Source organism: Carcharhinus amblyrhynchos, unplaced genomic scaffold (genome assembly GCF_965287045.1).
Source record: "Carcharhinus amblyrhynchos unplaced genomic scaffold, sCarAmb.v2.hapA scaffold_55, whole genome shotgun sequence".
In the NCBI taxonomy this organism is placed as follows: Eukaryota; Metazoa; Chordata; class Chondrichthyes; order Carcharhiniformes; family Carcharhinidae; genus Carcharhinus; species Carcharhinus amblyrhynchos.
This window is the reverse complement of record NW_027649796.1, coordinates 159,121-178,787: the sequence shown is the minus strand read 5'-3', so window position 1 is coordinate 178,787 and position 19,667 is coordinate 159,121. Positions and strand designations below refer to the sequence as shown.

Sequence of the window (19,667 nt, the reverse complement as noted above, 5' to 3'; positions counted from 1 at the left end):
CTGAAATCCATATAGACGACATCAACGGCTCGTCCTTCGTCAACTGCTTTTGTCACCTCCTCAAAAAATTCTACCAGATTCTTAAGGCAAGACCTCCCCTTAACAAAGCCATGCTGCGTATCCCTAATCAGATCATAACGCTCCAAATGCATATCCATCCTACCCCTAAGAATTTTTTCCAACAACTTTCCTACCACTGATGTCAAACTCACCAGCCTATAATTACCAGGGTTATTCCTACTGCCCTTTTTAAACAGCGGTACCACATTAGCTATCCTCCAGTCCTCTGGGACCTCACCTGTGTCCAAAGAAGAGACAAATATTTGCGTCAGAGGCCCAGCAATTTCATCTCTCACCTCCCTAAGCAGCCTGGGATAAATGCCATCAGGCCCCGGTTTTTATCAGTTTTTATGCTGTCTAAAAACCCTAACACTTCCTCCCTCGTAATGGATATTTCCTTCAACTGGTCTACAGCTCCCTCCAAGACATTGCAAGACACCAAACCCCTCTCCTTTGTCAATACTGACGCAAAGTATTCATTCAGGATCTCCCCCATTCCCTCAGACTCTACGCACAGTTCCCCTCCTTTGTCCCTAAGAGGACCGATTTTCCCTCTAACCACCCTTTTGTTCCTAATATAAGAGTAAAATGCCCTTGGATTTTCCTTAATCCTATCCACCAAAGCCATTTCATGCCCCTTTTTCGTCCTTCTAACTCCCCTTTTGAGCTCCCTCCTACTCTCTCTATATTCCCCCAGTGCTCTCTCCGTTCGCAGTTGCTTAGACCTAACATATGCCTCTCTCTTCTTCCTGACCAAGTCCTCAATATCCCCTGTAATCCACGGCTCTCTAATCCTGCCTTTCCCATCCTTCCTATTTACCGGCACATGTCTTTCCTGCAACCTTTTCAGTTTTCCCTTGAAAGCCTCCCACTTGCCGACCGTGGACTTGCCCGCTAACAACCTCTCCCAATCAGTGTCCTTCAGCTCCCTCCTAATCCGGCTATAGCTCGCCTTCCCCCAGTTCAGCACCCTCCCCTTCTGACAGCACTCATCTTCAGTACACAGTACACAGGAAAAAATGGTGTCTTGTAAAAACATACTGCAATAATAGGGGGCATGGTAGCAGAGTGGTTAGCACTGCTGCTTCATAGCTCCAGGGACCTGGGTTCGATTCCTGGCTTGGGTCACTGTCTGTGTGGAGTTCGCACATTCTCCTCATGTCTGTGTGGGTTTTCTCCGGGTACTCCGGTTTCCTCCCACAGTCCAAAGATGTACGGGTTACTTTGATTGACCATGCTAAAAATTGCCCCTTAGTGTCCTAAGATATGAAGGTTATAGGATTAGTGGCTAAATGTGTAGGGATAAGGGGATAGGGCCTGGGTGGGATTGTGATCAGTGCAGTCTCGATGGGCCAAATGGTCTCTTTCTGCACTGCAGGGTTTCTATAATTCCATAATCGCAGGTGATTTTAACATTCAGGTACAAAGAAGAAGAAAGAGCAGCACAGTAACAGGCCCTTCGGCCAACCAAGATTGCGACAGCAACTCATTTTCATTCTTATCCAGACACAGGACTAATTGTTCATACACGATTTCTATTCCTCTGTTCGTCTCCCGTTCATGTTTCTATCGAGATAAACCTTGAACATTGCGAACGTGCCTGCTTCTGTCAACTTCACTGGCTGTGCATTCGAGGCACCCACCACCCTCTCTGTGAAAACTTTCCCCGCACATCTCCTCTAAACTTTCCTCCTCTTGCCTTCAAACTGTTCCGTCCTGTAGTTGACCTTTTCACCCTGGGGGAAACAGACTCCAACTATCAACCATATATATGCCTCTATCAGGTCACCCCTCAGCCTCTGTCTTTCCAGTGAAAACAATCCGAGTTTATTCAACTTCTCTTCATACCTTAACCAGACCAGGCAACATCCTTGTAAACCTTCTTTGCACCTTCTCCAAAGCATCCACATCCTTCTGGTTGTCTGGCGATCAGCACTGCATGCAATATTCCATATTGGGCCTAACTAAAGTTTAATACAGCTGTAACATAACTTGCCAACTTTTATACTCAATGTCCCGGCCAATGAAGCAAGCATGCAGCATGCCTTGTTGACCAAGTTATCCACCTGTGTTACCACTTTCAGGGATCAGTGGACAATAACGCACAGATCCCTCTGTATGTCAATGCTCCTGGTGTTTTACTCAGACAGGGAAGGCTGGGGGACAACCATGTGGAATTGTATCAAATTATAGAAAGAAACCATTCCCCTTTGTTTGAGGAGTCAATAACAAGGGGTATTGATTTAAGGCACTGAGCAGGAGTTTGAGAGGAGAATTGAAGATGGCTCAGTGTTTAGCATTGCTGCCTCTCAACATCAGGGACCTTTGTTTAATTCTGGCCTCTGGTGACTGCCTGTGTAGAACTTGCATGTCCACGACCACCCCACCCTCCCCCGCATGTGTGCAGGTTTCTGTCAGATACTCTGGCTTCTCCCACAGTCCAAAGATGTGTAGGTTAGGTGGATCGACCATGCTAAATTATCCCTTAGTGTCCTACCTTAGTTTCGGTGGATTTGCCATGATAAATGTCCAGTGATAAGCAGTTGTGTGGGCCTGGTTAAGATGCATCTTCGGAGAGTCAGTGTAGAGTGGATGGGACGATTGGGCCCCTTCTGCACAGTGGGGATTCTCTGGTTCTGTGGAAATGTTTTTTCACCCAGAGGGTAGCGGGAATCTGGATCTCACTGTCTGAAAGGGTGGTGGAGTCAGGAACACTCTCAACATTTAAGAAGCATTCAGACAAGCACTTGAAATGCCGCAGCGTACAAGGCTATGGAGCAAGTGCTGGTAATGGATTAGAATAGATTGGTGCTTGATGGCTGACACAGACATGGTGGGCCGAAGGGCCTCTTTCTGTGCTGAAAACCTCTATAAAGGCCCAGTGGTTGGAAGTTATGAATCAGAACCTGAATTTTCACTAATCCCTGTTACTTCTCTCTCTAAGATCCCAATGAAATGGGATCTCGGTCATGTTGATTTTTGTGCCCTGGGTGTAGGGGAATAATGTGACGGTGACTCTGAGGACCCATTCACATGCTTTCAGGGGGACAGGTGTCACCCAGTCTCACAATCCTTGATTTGTGAGGAAGAGGAAAGACTGAATGGAGGCAATTGGTTTTACATTTGATTTTGGTATTGATGAGTGTTTCACTCCAGGTATGAATCCAGTGACCCACTAGGATTTTTTTATCAAACGCAATTTATTTAAGAATGCTGTTAGAATCTAACAAGAAGAATTAGCATAACTTTCCCAATTGCAAGACTTAAATATGACACAGTGTAACTCTTAACAGCTAGCTATCTCTGTTGTTCCAATATGAAGCAATACCCACAGACATACACCCTTCTCCAACATTAGTTAGCACAAAAACAAGTATGCTCACGTGTTGCCGATTTCCAACTTTTTAACACTTCCAGACAGCCAATCGACAATTGTTTTCAGAGAAGGATTTAGCCTCTGAACAGACCAATCGCAGAGTGGTAACCCCAGTCTCTGACAGCTTCCAACACAGCAACACTTCAACAGCATAAACTCCAACTTCAGAGAGGGAAACAGCACTGCTGTATGCCTTAACTTCAAGCAGCTTCTGAAAGCAGAATAAAAACTAGAATGCTCTGTGAAAAATAGCTGTCCCTCAGTCACATGACATAACCTGTCAATCACCTGCAATCAAGCTCTACTCTGCCATCCCAGGGGAACACTGAAACAACAGAACACTGCATTAGTTCAGATTAAAATCAACATGATGTCAATTATACTGCTTCAGTAACAATATAGGAAACCGGCTACAGATAGCACGGTGCGGACAAGATAACCTGCACAGAAATGTGATTAAAATAGAAACTAGAAGCAGAAGTCAGCCATTCGGCCCTTCGAACCATTCATTTTATTCATGGCTGGTCATCGAATTCAATATCCTTCGATAGTCAATATATTCAAGGCATAATTTGTAACAATATGTACATTCCAACAAATCCTTCAACCGGTTCAAAGTGATTGGTGATGGGCAAACAAGCTCTGTGTTGCGGGTACCAGAGAGTCTCCTGTACCCATTCATTCGACTGCACACACTCAGCTCCAGAACCAATATCACAATCAGTGATTTCCCACCCTGTCTGCAATTCTCCCAGCTGCAGCGCTGCTAAGTTTAGATCTAAGGATTACATGATCTGGATCCTGCCACCATTTTCAATTCATTTCCTGACATTTCGTGCTGTCTTCTACAGACATATAAAGTTCCATTGTTACTCTCCCATCAAAGACACAAGCCTGTGCCAGTGACAACCTGACTGACCATGTCTGCAGAGCAAAGGTCTCCTGCATGTGACCATCTCATTCTCACAGTGCAAGAGTTATCTGACTAACCAGAACCCTGCAGAGAGAGACTGACATGTCTCTGACAGTCGATGCTGCTGTCTGGGCATTTCCTGTGTCTGTGTGGGGATGACCTTTCTACATTTAAACTTTCATTCTCATTCGACCCCATATGCCTCAGATTACATGCTATAAGATGCTTCACCACCTTGTCAGAACTTGCCTCACTGCAACCATATAACCCACGCCTGCTCAGGTTTCCGGCAATCTCCATCCCGTTATACTTGGATTGATGTGGCAGATACTCTCCAGTCCTGAGAGAACAGAAATTTGCTCCAAACTCACGCAGCCTTGGGGAACACGAGTGTTGCCAAGTACATCATTGCTACATACTGTGTTCAGTGAGCAGGTCTTCACTGGTGTCTCTAGAGATGCCGACTATAAAATATTGCCTGAACAGGGACGTTCGCTGCAGAGTGGTTAACGGCTGGAATGTACAGGGTTTTGGGGGAAGATGTGGGAATGATACTTAGTGAATTGCTCATTGGAGAATCAGTGCAGACACCGTCGGCCGAATGGCCTCCTTCTGCTCTGTAACAGTTCTGTGATTTTGCCTGAGTGGATAGATTCCCCGCACCTGTCAGATATTAATGTACTCGTTCTAGCAATAGTGTAGAGTTAATTCATTTGTTTCCGTACCGAGAGCGTGATGTAGAATGATGCTAATGTTGAGGGTTTTGTCCTCCTACCGGCTGTGGGGTTCATGGAGTCCCAGGTCATCCCGTTGCCCCGTTTTTACTAAGCTGTGTCCCTGAAGCTTCATGTAACGAATTGTCTCTCTCTATTGGAGAGAAATATTAATATTTTATTGAGGTCTACGACTACTAACACTGTCCACACGGCAACATCACCAACTCCCAGCTGAAATATCGATACATTTCCAACCATTATCTTCACAGAATTGTTACGGTGCACAATGAGGCCATTTGGCCCATTGTGTCTGTACTAGCTCACCAAGTTAGCATTAGGAATTTGTGTCATTCTCCAGCCTTTTTCTCGTATCCTCGCTCATTATTTATATTCAAATAATCATCTAATTCCTTCTTGACTGCTTCGATACAGCCTCCCTCCATCACACTTCCCGGCTGTAATTCCAGACCCGAACCACTGGCAGTGTGAAAAAGGTTTCTCTCTCATCATCTTCAACCCCACCACACACTCCATTCCTGAGCCACTGACCATCCCATGTCCCTCCCTGTGACTCAGGGTACGGACATGGGAATCCTGTGCTCTTCCCTTTCACCATCATCATTTTTGTCATTTAATCACTCCGGCACTTCCATTTTGTTCTTCCCTTGTCACCCGCCCATCCCCAGCTCCCTGTCAGTTAAAACAATTTAATTCACTGCTACTTCCAAGCTCTAATTTTAGCTAATTGAACTGAAACTAAATCTGTTTCTCTCTTCACAGATATTGCCTGACCTGATGAGAGTTTCCAACATATTTATTCATATTTCAGATTTACAGCATTAATATAATTTTGTCTTCTGTGTGAACTGAAGTTGTGTTTCTTGAATGTCCCGCATTGTACATTATTATTGTTAATGATCTTATTTTTAAACACTGTGGATTTACCCTGATTCCTGTTATTTTTCACTCTTTGATCTCCAGTCTGGATGGTAATGATCTCACCAATTCTTGTGCCGAGGACCTGGCCTCTGCTCTCAGTACAAACCGCTCACTGACAGATCTGAATCTGGGTTACAATAAACTGGGAGATTCAGGAGTGAAACGGCTGTCTGTGGTTCTGGGGAATCCGGACTGTAAAATACAGGAACTGCAGTAAGTAGCAGACTGTGAAAGATTGTGTTTATAATAACTGAATATTCAACAATATAATACTGGTATTTGTATAAAAAACACTCCCATTTCTATTGGCATCAGTTATGAATAAGGAAAATTGCTTTTCCTCTGACTCCTGTTGCTTCTCTCTCTGATCCCTGAGCAATGGGATGTCAGTGCTACAAATATTTTTGTCGAGGGTGTGGAGGAATAATGTTATGGTTCATACTCTGAGATCAACTCCTTCTTCTCATCGCTGCACTGCTCTCTCTGGATACAGCATGCATTTATTTGTGAAAAGGGGAGAGTGAACAGATGACAGTAAATGGAGGACAGGACATGATGGTGGTGTTTTTCTGTTAGTAACAAATGACAGTATAGTAAAGAGAGGTGAACTTTGTTCCAATGATCAAGATGCAGAATCAGTTTGGGTAGAGATAAGAATTCGCAAATTTTAGAGATCGGTTGTGGGAATCATTTATAGTCTCCTAACAATCGTCAGAATCTCTGACACTATACTGAAAAATAATGAGATCTTGGAAAACACAACTATGTTATATTATCCCGTAGTGTCCCGAGATGTGTAGTTTCAGTGGATTTGCCATGGTAACTGTCCAGGTAGGGATTCTATAGCACTGTGAAAATGTTTTTTCACCCAGAGTGTGATGGAAATCTGGATCTCGCTATCTGAAAGGGTGGTGGAATCAGGAACACTCTCAACATTTAAGAAGCATTCAGACAAGCACTTGAAATGCCGCAGTGTACAAGGCTATGGAGCAAGTGTTGGTAATGGATTAGAATAGATTGGTGTTTGATGGCTGACACAGACACGGTGGGCCGAAGGGCCTCTTTCAGTGCTGAAAAGCCCAAAGATTGGAAGTTCTGAATTGGAACCTGAATTTTCACTGACTCCTGTGATTTTTTTTTCCTTGATCCCAATGCAATGGAATGTCAATCACATTGATTTTTGTGCCCTGGGTGGAGGGGAATAATGTGACGGTGACTCTGAGGACCCGTTCACATGCTTTCAGGGGGACAGATGTCACCCAGTCTCACAATCCTTGATTTGTGAGGAAGAGGAAAGACTGAATGGAGGCAGTTGTGAAGACGCAGGCCAGAAAATCCAAGGTGTTTTGTGAAGTTAGCTTGAACCCTTGGTTTTACATTTGATTTTGTCATTGATGAGCATGAGGTGTTTCACTCCAGGTGTGAATCAAGTGACCTACTGGAATGTTCTTCTCAATTTATTTAATAATACAATTAGAATCTAACAACAAGTATTGTCATAGTCTTCACCAATACAAGACTTAAACATGGCACAGTACAACTCTTAACAGCTAGCTATCTCTGTTGTTCCAACAGAAAGCAATATCCCACATTCTACACTCTTGTCCAACATTAGTTAGCACAAAAAAAGTATGCTCACGTGGTACCGATTTCCAGTTTTTTTTAACACTCTCAAACAGCCAACTGACAGTTGTTTTCAGAGAAGGATGTAGCCTCCGAACAGACCAATCGCAGAGTGGTAACCCCAGTCTCTGACAGCATCCAACACAGCAACACTTCAACAGCAAAAACTCCAACTTCAGAGATGGAAACAGCACTGCTGTTGGTCTTAACTTCAAGCAGCTTGTGAAAGCAGAATAAAAACTAGAATGCTCTGTGAAAAATAGCTGTCCCTTAGTCACATGACATAACCTGTCAATCACCCGCAATCAAGCTCTACTCTGCCATCCCAGGGGAACACTGAAACAACAGAACACTGCATTAGTTCAGATTAAAATCAATATGATGTCAATTATACTGCTTCAGTAACAATAAAGAAAACCGGCTACAGATAGCACAGTGCGGACAGTATAACCTGCATAGAAACATGATTAAAATAGAAACTAGAAGCAGGAGTCGGCCATTCGGCCCTTCGAGCCTGCTCCACCATTCATTTTGTTCATGGCTGGTCATTGAATTCAATATCCTTCAAGATTCAGTATATTTCTTCAAGGCATAATTTGTAATAAAATGTACATTCGAACACATCCTTCAGCCGGTTCCATGTGACCAGCGATGGGTAAACAAGCTCTGTGTTGCGGGTACCAGAGTGTCTCCTGTACCTATTATTCGACCGCACACTCTCAGCTCCACAGCAAATATCACAATCAGTGATTTCCCGCCCTGTCCGTCGTTCTCCCAGCTCCAGAACTGCTAATTCTAGGTGTAAGGATGGCAAGATCTGGATGCTGTCACCATTTTTAGTTCATTTCTTGACATTTCGTGCTCTCTTCTACAGGCATATAAAGTTCCATTGTTACTCTCCCATCAAAGACACTAGCACAGGCAACCTGACTGACCATGTCTGCAGAGCAAAGGTCTCCTGCATGTGACCATCTCATTCTCACAGTGCAAGAGTTATCTGACTAACCAGAACCCTGCAGAGAGAGACTGACATGCCTCTGACAGTTGATGCTGCTGCCTGAGCATTGCCAGTGTCTGTGTGGAGATGACCTTTCCACAATTTCACTTTCATTCTCATTTGACCCCATATGCTTCAGTTTACATCCTATAAGATGCTTCACCACCTTGTCAGAACGTAGCAGGTTATTCATCCTTTTGCCTCACTGCAACCATATAACCCACACCTGCTCAGGTCTCCGGCAATCTCCATCCCGTTATACTTGGATTGATGTGGCAGATACTCTCCAGTCCTGAGAGAACAGAAATTTGCTCCAAACTCACGTAGCCTTGGGGAACACGACCAAGTGTTGCCAAGTACATCATTGAATTGAGTTTAATCTTCCTCCTCCTATTTCAGCCCTGTGTTCAGTGACCAGGCCTTCCTCACTGCTCTCTCCAGAGCTGCTGCCTATGAAATTGCTGCTGGTGCCAGCATTGCCTGAACCGGGACATCCCCTGCAGCGAGTGGTTAACGGCTGGAATTCACTGTCTGAGAGTGTGGTGGAGACACGTTCAGTTGAAAATTTCCAAAAGGGAATTGGATTATTATCTGAAAAGGAAGAATGTGCAGGGTTACGGGGAAAATTTGGGGGAATGACACTGAGTAAATTGCTGATTCAGAGAGTCAGTGCAGACAGTGTGGGCCGAATGGTCTCCTTCTGCTCTGTAACAATTCTGTGATTCTACCTGAGAGAGATACCAATGGCCCTTAGTGGACGCTGGCTAAATTATCTAACCCTGTTAACACTGCAACATCACCAGCTTCCAGTTAAAATATCGATACATTTCCAACCATTATCTTCACAGAATTATTGCAGAGCACCACGAGGTGAAATGTGTCTTCATCAGCTCACCAAACTATTATTAGGAATTTGTCTGATTCTACTGCTTTCTCCTCGTATCTTATCGTATCGTAGAAGGAGGATTGGAATAAGGCACTCACTGAGTGTTAAAATGGGTGGCGCAGGCTTGTAGGGCCGAAGGGCCTGTTTCCTGTGCTGTGCTGTTCTTTGTTCTTTGCATATTGTTTCATTCGAATGTTCATCGATTTCCCTCTGTCAGTCTGCCTCCATCACACTTCCAGGCTGTACCTTCCAGACCCACACAGTTTGCAGTGTGAAAAAGGTTTCCTTCACATTATCTTCAATTCCACCACAAAAATCATTCCTGAGCCACTGACTATCCCATGTCCCCCCTTCCACCATTATCCTTTTTGTCATTTAATCACTCCGGCACTTCCATTTTGTTCTTTCCTTGTCACCCGCCCATCCCCAGCTCCCTGTCACATAAAACAGGAGGGGGCTGAGTGTAGGGTGACGAAATTTGCTGATGACACAAAGATGAGTGGAAAAGCAAATTGTGTGGAGGGTGTGGAAAGTCTGCAGAGGGATCTAGATAGGCTGAGCGAGTGGGCGAGGACCTGTCAGACGGAGTATAATGTTAGCAAATATGAGGTTATCCACTTTGGTAGAAATAATAGTAGGAGGGATTATTATTTAAAAGGCGAAAAGCTGCAGCATGCTACGGTGCAGAGGGACCTGGGGGTCCTTGTGCATGAGTCGCAAAAACCCAGTCTGCAGGTGCAGCAGGTGATCAAGAAGGCGAATGGGATGCTGGCCTTTATAGCGAGGGGGATAGAATATAAAAGCAGGAAGGTCTTGCTGCAACTGTACAGGGCACTGGTGAGGCCGCAACTGGAGTACTGTGTGCAGTTTTGGTCGCCGCACTTGCGAAAGGATATATTGGCCTTGGAGGGAGTGCAGAGAAGGTTCACCAGGCTGATACCAGAGGTGAGGGGGTTACCCTATGAGGAGAGATTGAATAGACTGGGTCTATACTCGTTGGAGTTCAGAAGGCTGAAGGGGGATCTTATAGAGACGTATAAGATAATGAAGGGGATGGATAGGGTAGAGGTAGAGAGATTCTTCCTGCTTAGAAAGGATAGCAGAACTAGAGGGCACAGCCTCAAGATAAGGGGGGGGTGGGTGGGTGCAGTTTAGAACAGAGTTGAGGAGGAACTTCTTCACTCAAAGGATGGTGAATCTCTGGAATTCTCTGCCCGTTGAAATGGTGGAGGCGACCTCGCGGAATATATTTAAGTCACGAGTAGATAGGTTTCTGATAGACAGGGGGATTAAGGGTTATGGGGAGAAAGCGGGAATGTGGAACTGATCCACTATCAGATCAGCCATGATCTTATTGAATGGCGGGGCAGGCTCGAAGGGCTAGATGGCCTACTCCTGCTCCTATTTCTTATGTTCTTATGTAAAACAATTTAATTCACTGCTGTTTTCATTTTCTAATTTTATCTAATTGAACTGAAACTAAACCTGTTTCTCTCTTCACACATATTGCCTGACCTGCTGAGAATCTCCAGCATATTTTGTTCATATTTCAGATTTACCGCATCGATAGAATGTTGCCTTCTGTATCAACTGAAGTTGTGTTTCTTGAATGTCCCATGCTGTACATTATTATTGTTAATCTTATTCTTAAACAACTGGCGATTTCCACTGAATATTGTTTCTCTCTCTGTCTCCAGTCTCTATGATAGCGCTCTCACCGATTCTTGTGCCAAGGACCTGGTCTCTGCTCTCAGTACAAACCGCTCACTGATAGATCTGGATCTGGGTAACAATGAACTTGGAGATTCAGGAGTGAAACAGCTGTCTGTGGCTCTGAGGAATCCAGACTGTAAAATACAGAAACTGCAGTAAGTAGCAGACTGTGTGAGATTGTGTTTATAATAACTGAATATTCAACAATATAATTTCACCGCTGGTATTTTTATAAAAAACCATTACTATTGGTGTCAGTTATGAATAAGGAAAATTGCTTTTCCTCTGACTCCTGTTGCTTCTCTCTCTGATCCCTGAGCAATGGGATGTCAGTCCCACAGATCCTTATGTTGAGGGTGTGGGGGAATAATGTTATGGTTCACCCTCTGAGGTTCTCTCCTCCTCCTCAGATGCTCACAGCACTCCCCTCCTATGGGTTCTTCCATTTACTGTATAAATCGCTCAGATTGTCAAAAGTTGAATAGAAGATTAGTTCACGGAATGTATTCGAGTAATTTCTTGGAGAAGCACATTCCAGTGCCAATCACAAAACAAGATGTGTTTTAGACATGGTGATGTGCAAATGTGTGGCGTTTCCAACAAAAAATCGATTCCTTCCATTTGAAAAACAGCAGCAAAAGTGTTCCAACCGTTGCCAACTCAATCTAATTGTATTAGATCAAGTGAAGATGTGGCACTGGGGTTAGCACATTAAAACAAATCCAAACACATTTTGATATCCTTGTTCATGAGGCACTGAAAGCGAAGATGAGAGCAGTTAAGATGACAAATGGTATGTTAGCCATTATTCTAAGAGGATTTGAGTTGAGGAAAAAGATGTCTTCCTGTAATTATACACAGCCTTGCTGAGACCAACCTGGAGTATTGTGGACAGTTTTGGTCCCCTGACTGAAGCAAAGATGTACTTGGCATGTAAAGAAGGTTCACTGAAATAGGTCCAGGGACAGACGGGTTGTCCTCTGAGGAACAAAAACACTTTATTCTCAGGCCTTTAGAAGATTGACAGCTGAACTTATTCAAACCTACACTATTTTACGGAGTTCAATTGGCCAGATGCAGAAAGGATGTTTCCCCTTGCTGGAGGGTCTGAAACCTGGGACACAGTCTGAGAATAAGGGGCAGTTATTTAGGCTGAGATGAGGGGTATTTGTTTTCCATTAGAATGCTGGTGAATCAAGGAATGCAGGGATAATGTTGGAAATGGTGTTGAAGCAGAGGATCAGCCATGGTCACATTGAATGATGGAGTGGATTTGAAGGATAGAATGGATGATTCCTGCTCCTGTTTCTTAACATTCTTATCGCAATAGGAATGGAAGGTAAGAGTAGGAAGGTTTTGCTGCAGTTTCATTAGAACACAATTGAAGTAATGTGTATATTGTTGAGCTTTTAAAAAAGATAGAATTGCATAGAACCAGTTCAGAGAACGTTCAGTTGGCTTATTCTTAGGATGGAGAGGTTTATTTTACAAGGAAAAATCACAGCCATTATCTTCACCCTCACCACAAACTGCATTCCCAAACCACTGACCATCCCATGTCCCTCCCGAGCCAGTCCGAGTAAGGACATGGGGATCCTGTGATTATGGTCCTGTCCCATCATCACTTTTACCATTTAATCACTCCTGTAATTCCAGTTTGTCCTTTCTTTGTTTCATCCCCAGCCACCCACCGCTGTCCCTTCAAACCTGTCAATTCACTGCCAGTTCCCAGTTCCAATGGAAGCTCAAACTTTACCCCTGTTTCTCTCTTCACAAATATTTCCCTAACCTGCTGAACATTTCCAGTTTATTTATATTTCATTTTCAGCATTGAGTATTTCCTCATTCTACAGAAATGCAAGTTGTGTTTTTGGAATGTCTCCTACAATACATTATTATTGTTATTAACAGTATTATATAAAACACTGGGGATTGAGCCTGATTCCTGTTATTTCTCTCTGTGGTCTCCAGTCTGTATAACAACGCTCTCTCTGATTCTTGTGCTGAGGATCTCACCTCCGCTCTCTGTACAAACCAGTCACTGAGGGTGCTGTACCTGGGATCAAACTCCTTCACAGATCAATCTGTCCCTGATTTCCACTGCCTCATACTGACCTGCAGGAGTCTGGAGAGGATAGAGTGAGTGTTTGTGTTAATTTTTAGTGTAATAATTAAAGTATAAATGGATTTAAAATGTAAATGGGCCTGAATCTTCCAAGCAGCAGCAATGGTAAGCAGATTGCTGGTATGTGTGAAAATTCCCCCAACCTGAAACTGCTGCATATTTCTCCCAGAATCTTCAGCACTGCGACAGCGGGAGCTCCATCAGAGCAGAGTCGGGGAAGAGAGAGCACACACCCTATTTACAGCACAGTGACCCCGGGGAGCTCCATCAGAGCAGAGTCGGGGAAGAGAGAGCACACACCCTATTTACAGCACAGTGACCCCGGGGAGCTCCGTCAGAGCAGAGTCGGGGAAGAGAGAGCACACACCCTATTTACAGCACAGTGACCCCGGGGAGCTCCGTCAGAGCAGAGTCGGGGAAGAGAGAGCACACACCCTATTTACAGCACAGTGACCCCGGGGAGCTCCGTCAGAGCAGAGTCGGGGAAGAGAGAGCACACACCCTATTTACAGCACAGTGACCCCGGGGAGCTCCGTCAGAGCAGAGTCGGGGAAGAGACAGCACACACCCTATTTACAGCACAGTGACCCCGGGGAGCTCCGTCAGAGCAGAGTCGGGGAAGAGAGAGCACACACCCTATTTACAGCACAGTGACCCCGGGGAGCTCTGTCAGAGCAGAGTCGGGGAAGAGAGAGCACACACCCTATTTACAGCACAGTGACCCCGGGGAGCTCCGTCAGAGCAGAGTCGGGGAAGAGAGAGCACACACCCTATTTACAGCACAGTGACCCCGGGGAGCTCCGTCAGAGCAGAGTCGGGGAAGAGAGAGCACACACCCTATTTACAGCACAGTGACCCCGGGGAGCTCCGTCAGAGCAGAGTCGGGGAAGAGAGAGCACACACCCTATTTACAGCACAGTGACCCCGGGGAGCTCCGTCAGAGCAGAGTCGGGGAAGAGAGAGCACACACCCTATTTACAGCACAGTGACCCCGGGGAGCTCCGTCAGAGCAGAGTCGGGGAAGAGAGAGCACACACCCTATTTACAGCACAGTGACCCCGGGGAGCTCCGTCAGAGCAGAGTCGGGGAAGAGAGAGCACACACCCTATTTACAGCACAGCGACCCCGGGGAGCTCCGTCAGAGCAGAGTCGGGGAAGAGAGAGCACACACCCTATTTACAGCACAGCGACCCCGGGGAGCTCCGTCAGAGCAGAGTCGGGGAAGAGAGAGCACACACCCTATTTACAGCACAGCGACCCCGGGGAGCTCCGTCAGAGCAGAGTCGGGGAAGAGAGAGCACACACCCTATTTACAGCACAGTGACCCCGGGGAGCTCCGTCAGAGCAGAGTCGGGGAAGAGAGAGCACACACCCTATTTACAGCACAGTGACCCCGGGGAGCTCCGTCAGAGCAGAGTCGGGGAAGAGAGAGCACACACCCTATTTACAGCACAGTGACCCCGGGGAGCTCCGTCAGAGCAGAGTCGGGGAAGAGAGAGCACACACCCTATTTACAGCACAGTGACCCCGGGGAGCTCCGTCAGAGCAGAGTCGGGGAAGAGACAGCACACACCCTATTTACAGCACAGTGACCCCGGGGAGCTCCGTCAGAGCAGAGTCGGGGAAGAGAGAGCACACACCCTATTTACAGCACAGCGACCCCGGGGAGCTCCGTCAGAGCAGAGTCGGGGAAGAGAGAGCACACACCCTATTTACAGCACAGTGACCCCGGGGAGCTCCGTCAGAGCAGAGTCAGGGAAGAGAGAGCACACACCCTATTTACAGCACAGTGACCCCGGGGAGCTCCGTCAGAGCAGAGTCGGGGAAGAGAGAGCACACACCCTATTTACAGCACAGTGACCCCGGGGAGCTCCGTCAGAGCAGAGTCGGGGAAGAGAGAGCACACACCCTATTTACAGCACAGTGACCCCGGGGAGCTCTGTCAGAGCAGAGTCGGGGAAGAGAGAGCACACACCCTATTTACAGCACAGTGACCCCGGGGAGATCCATCAGTGTTAGTTGATTGGGAGAGTGAATGGTAGCTGGGTGAATGGTTAGTCAGGGAGCTGGGGAGAGGTTGGAGGATTAGTTCTAGGTGTCGGGGGATGGACGAGTTGTATTGTGTTGGGTTGGAGGGTTAATCGGGAGTTTGGATGGTGGCTGGGAGTTGGTCATGTTGTTGGGGTCTAAACAGATGTGGTTGTGTGGTGGGGGGTTGGGGTTGGTTAATAGCTTTGAAGAGGGTAGTGGGGTGGGGTTGGTTCTGGGGGAATGAGTTTAATTCAGAGATTTAGACAAGAATGTATTCAGGAGGCAGCTGGATAGAGCACTTGGGGTGAACGGGATCAAAGGTTATGGGGAGAAAGCAGGATGAGGCTATTGAGTTGGACGATCAGACATGATGGTGATGGATGGTGGAGCAGGTTCGAAGGGCCAAATGGCCTCCTCCTGCTCCAATCTTCTTTGTTTCTATGTCAGGTGAGGAGAGGTTGGCTCAGGATGAGGCCAAGTTGGGAGGGTTAGTCCGATTAGTTTAAGGGCTCATGGGAGGTGGCCAGGCTGGAGGGGAGGTAGGGATGAGTGGGTCTAGTCAGATTGTGGGAGGTGTAGTATGGGGGATCAGTGGGAAGTGATTGGGGGACTCGGTTGTGCTATTCAGCTATTAGCCCAGGTGGTGAGCTGTCTAACATTACCTGAGTAACTATCCAGGTAAATTTTGTGGATCTGTCCCAAGTCTCTGACTCTAACTGCAGCAGGGGAATTCCCCAATAGTAGTTACTACCTCTGGGACAATTCCCAGGTAGATCAGTGTGTCAGGACATCCACAGGGTCCCGATGCTCATCTTCAGTTGTGTGTCTGAGTCTCTGGTGATCCAGAGACCAGAAGATTTGTCCCATTAACTCCAGTCTCCTGTTATTTCCCCTGTTGTTCAATCTGTTTATTTCCTGTTTCATCTTTAATCTGTTTCAGGCTGGAGAGGAATTGGTTCAGTCCAAATGGAAAGAGACAGCTGGAGTCTCTGAGGGGATCCAGATCGGGACTGGCAGTGTTAGTGTGAACATTTCAATCTCTGAACATTGCTGCTCCACCGGTTACAGTGAAATCCTGAATTGTGAAGATCTTCGACAGCTCCTTCCAAACCCTTCATTCCTGCCCCTCTCCCTCCCTATTCCATCAGCCCCTCCAGCCTGGCAGTGATTTCCCTGCTTACCTGGTTTCCCAGCTGGAAAACTGTTGTAGTTTTAGTCTCCACATTGAAGGAAAGATTGCTGCAAACCATTGTTTAAGCAGCAATGTGTTGTCAGTGTTCTCAGCAACAGAGTCTTCACCCTCCTTTCAAAATGGAGCAGCAGAGATCATTCTCCAGAGAGAGGGAACAGTGTGTGTGATTCTGACAGTACCCAGCAGAGGACAGATTGGTCAATCTTGTCAGAGTTTCCTCTCTGTCTCTGTGAATGAATTAAAGGCTCCACCAGCCTCTCCTCAAAACCTCTTTCACTATCTGGGGATTAAAGTCACACAATGCCACCATCTGCTGGCGGCTCACACCTACTGCAGGTGCTGCTCTTTGTGAGCCTCAGACAAGTTCAGTCAGTCCCATGTCTGCATCTGGGACCCGGTTACTGCAGTGTGAATATTGAACAATATTGACAGGGATTGGAGTTTCCAGCAGGAACCTCGGCTGGCGCATTAACCCTTTTATCACCAGACACTGTCCATGAACTCTGTTCCTTCATTCCCTATGGGAGATATTGTCTGGAGATTGTAGTTAGGGATGATCTCAGACTGTAATGTGAACATTTGGTGCTGTTATTAGACACTAATCCCATTCAGAATGGGAGTGGGTAAACTGTGCTGCACTCTGTAATTCCTGTTTCCAAGATAACATATCTGCAGCTATTTCCAGACACACAGGTCCAAACTGACACCCACACACTCACAAACACACATACTCTCAGGCACAGAGAAACACACTCTCACAAACACATCCAGACACTTGCTTATTCTTACCCTTGTACTGACACACAGAGAGACTTAGAAAGAGAGAAACACAGAATCTCTCTTTAATACACACAACACACAGCCATACACCCACAGAAACACACATCACAAACCCACGTGGTTAATGATTTCTCAGCACCCCATAAGCAAATTAAATTTAATTTGGACAAAAGTGATAACATTTCCTCTGAAACAGACATTCCTAGAACGAAAGCAACAAAGGAACACTGGGGCAGGATTACACTGGATCGGAGCCTCAGAAATGCAGTTTCCTCTTTCCTTGTTCCTTATATCTCACTGAGCAGATGCAGAGCTATAGCACAGAAAGCTAGAATTCACAATTTCACTCTGTCCCTGCACACTCACCTCAGCTTTATTTAATTTCTGAATGTATGATTTATTTTGGATTATCCCAAAGATCTCAGGACAGATGCATGATGTCAGATATTACCATTATTTATCAAACTGTTTATTTTACCATGACAGATGGGGTTTGTCAGATTGTTGTTTTTCATCCATCTGCAGTTTCAGATGTCAGCGTTGAAAAGTGGAGAGATATTCTATACCTTTAAAAACATCACATTGAATCAGGGAAATTCTTCAAAGCCTATGAATTAATCACTTTCAAATTAGTATCATTTCTTCAGAACAAACTATTCATATCATCTATTATTGCAATTTAAACTAACTTTGTTGTGTTGTCTGGTCTGTGCTAGTTTTAACTGAACACTGCTCAGTATGTGACATGATCTGTGTTATTGAGTTTTGAAAGAGAAAGGGTTAATGCTGCTGCTCTGTAATTGTAATGGATATTCCTAATTTTATCATCTGTATCACTGTAGGTATTTGAAATCAAATGCTAGTTGGTTAATTTGTCAAATTCTAATTGGGGAACATTGGAATGCTGAAACTAATACGTACACAAGCTAATAAAGAGCAGGGAACTAGTATAAATACTGTAACTAACAGTGAATGTGAAACTAAAAAGACCATAAGATACAGGAGCAAAATTTCAGGTATTCTGCTCATTGAGTCTTCTCCACCATTTAATCATGGCTGATAAGTTTCCAACCCCGTTCTCCTGTCTTTTCCCCAAAATATTTGATCCCCTTACCAATCAAGAACCTATCTATCTCTGTCTTAAATACACTCAATGAACTGGCCATGCACAGCCTTCTATGGCAATGAATTCCACAGATTCACCACCCTCTGGCTGAAGAAAGTCCTCATCTCGGTGCAAAACTGTTGTCCTTTTATTCTGAGGCTGTGCCCTTGGATCATAGTCTCTCTTACAAATGGAAGCATCTTCCTCATGTCCACTCTATCCAGGCCTTTCAGTATTCTGTAAGTCTCAATGAGGACTCCCTCATCTTTCTAAACTCCAAGTACAGACCCAGAGCCCTCAAACGCACCTCCAATCTCCAGCTTTTCATTCCCAGGATTATTCTTGTGAATCTCTTCTGGACCTTCTCCAGGACCAGCACATTCTTTCTTTAATACAGGCCCAAATTTGCTCACAATACTCCAAAGGTAGTTTGACCAGAGCCTTATAAAGCTTCAGCAGTACATCCCTGGTTTTGGTGGCACAAATTATTTTAATTTCTAAATGTGGCAAAGACCTTGAAGTTAACAATAAAGCGCAGCTGATAAAGTCATTTATTACATGTCAATGTCCCAGATTGGTCTGTCATGGTTAACCTAACAACAGGAGATTCAGATACAGCTTCCAGTCGCTTTCTCATCTACTGGGATTTTAGTTGTTAATTTATCTTTTGATTTGATTTATTTGTCACGTTATTAACATAATGTAAAGTATAGTTTCTTGTGTGCTAGACAGGCAGAGCATACTGTTCATAGGGAAAGGAGAGAGTGCAAAATGTAGTGTGACATTCACAGCTCGGGTGCAGCAATGCACTACGGTGAACTATCGCAAGGTAGGTTCATTCAAAACTCTGATGGCAGCTGGGAAGAAGCTGTTCTTGAATCGTGACCTCAGACATAGAGCAGGATCCATACCAAACTGAGAGACAAACAGAAAGAAGGCAGAGCATAACATTCATAGAGAAGGAAAGGAGAGAGTACAAAATGTGTTACAGTCACAGCTCGGGTGTAGTAATGCACTACAGTGAACAAATGCAAGATAGGTTCATTTAAACGTCTGACAGCAGCTGGGAAGAAGCTGTTCTTGAGTCGGTTGGAACGGACTTCAGACGTAGAGCAGGATCCGTACCAAAATGTGAGACAACCAGAATGAATGCTTTCCATGGTGCATTTGTCAAAGTCGCTGAGAGCTGTAGTGGGCATGCCAAATTTCCT

The 19,667-nt window shown here is 45.3% G+C and overlaps 1 protein-coding gene across 1 annotated transcript in view; it reads left to right on the top strand.

The window, feature by feature from the left end:
* Positions 1-17,009, top strand: part of LOC145337654 (NACHT, LRR and PYD domains-containing protein 3-like) — an 86,045-nt gene extending 69,036 nt beyond the window's left edge. The window contains exons 10-13 of the mRNA XM_080182470.1: positions 6,047-6,217; positions 11,208-11,378; positions 13,195-13,362; positions 16,320-17,009. Of these exons, the coding sequence (XP_080038596.1) occupies positions 6,047-6,217; positions 11,208-11,378; positions 13,195-13,362; positions 16,320-16,407 (598 nt within the window). The 3' untranslated portion in view covers positions 16,408-17,009. The remainder of the gene's footprint in view (positions 1-6,046; positions 6,218-11,207; positions 11,379-13,194; positions 13,363-16,319) is intronic.
* The last annotated feature ends 2,658 nt before the right edge of the window (positions 17,010-19,667 follow it).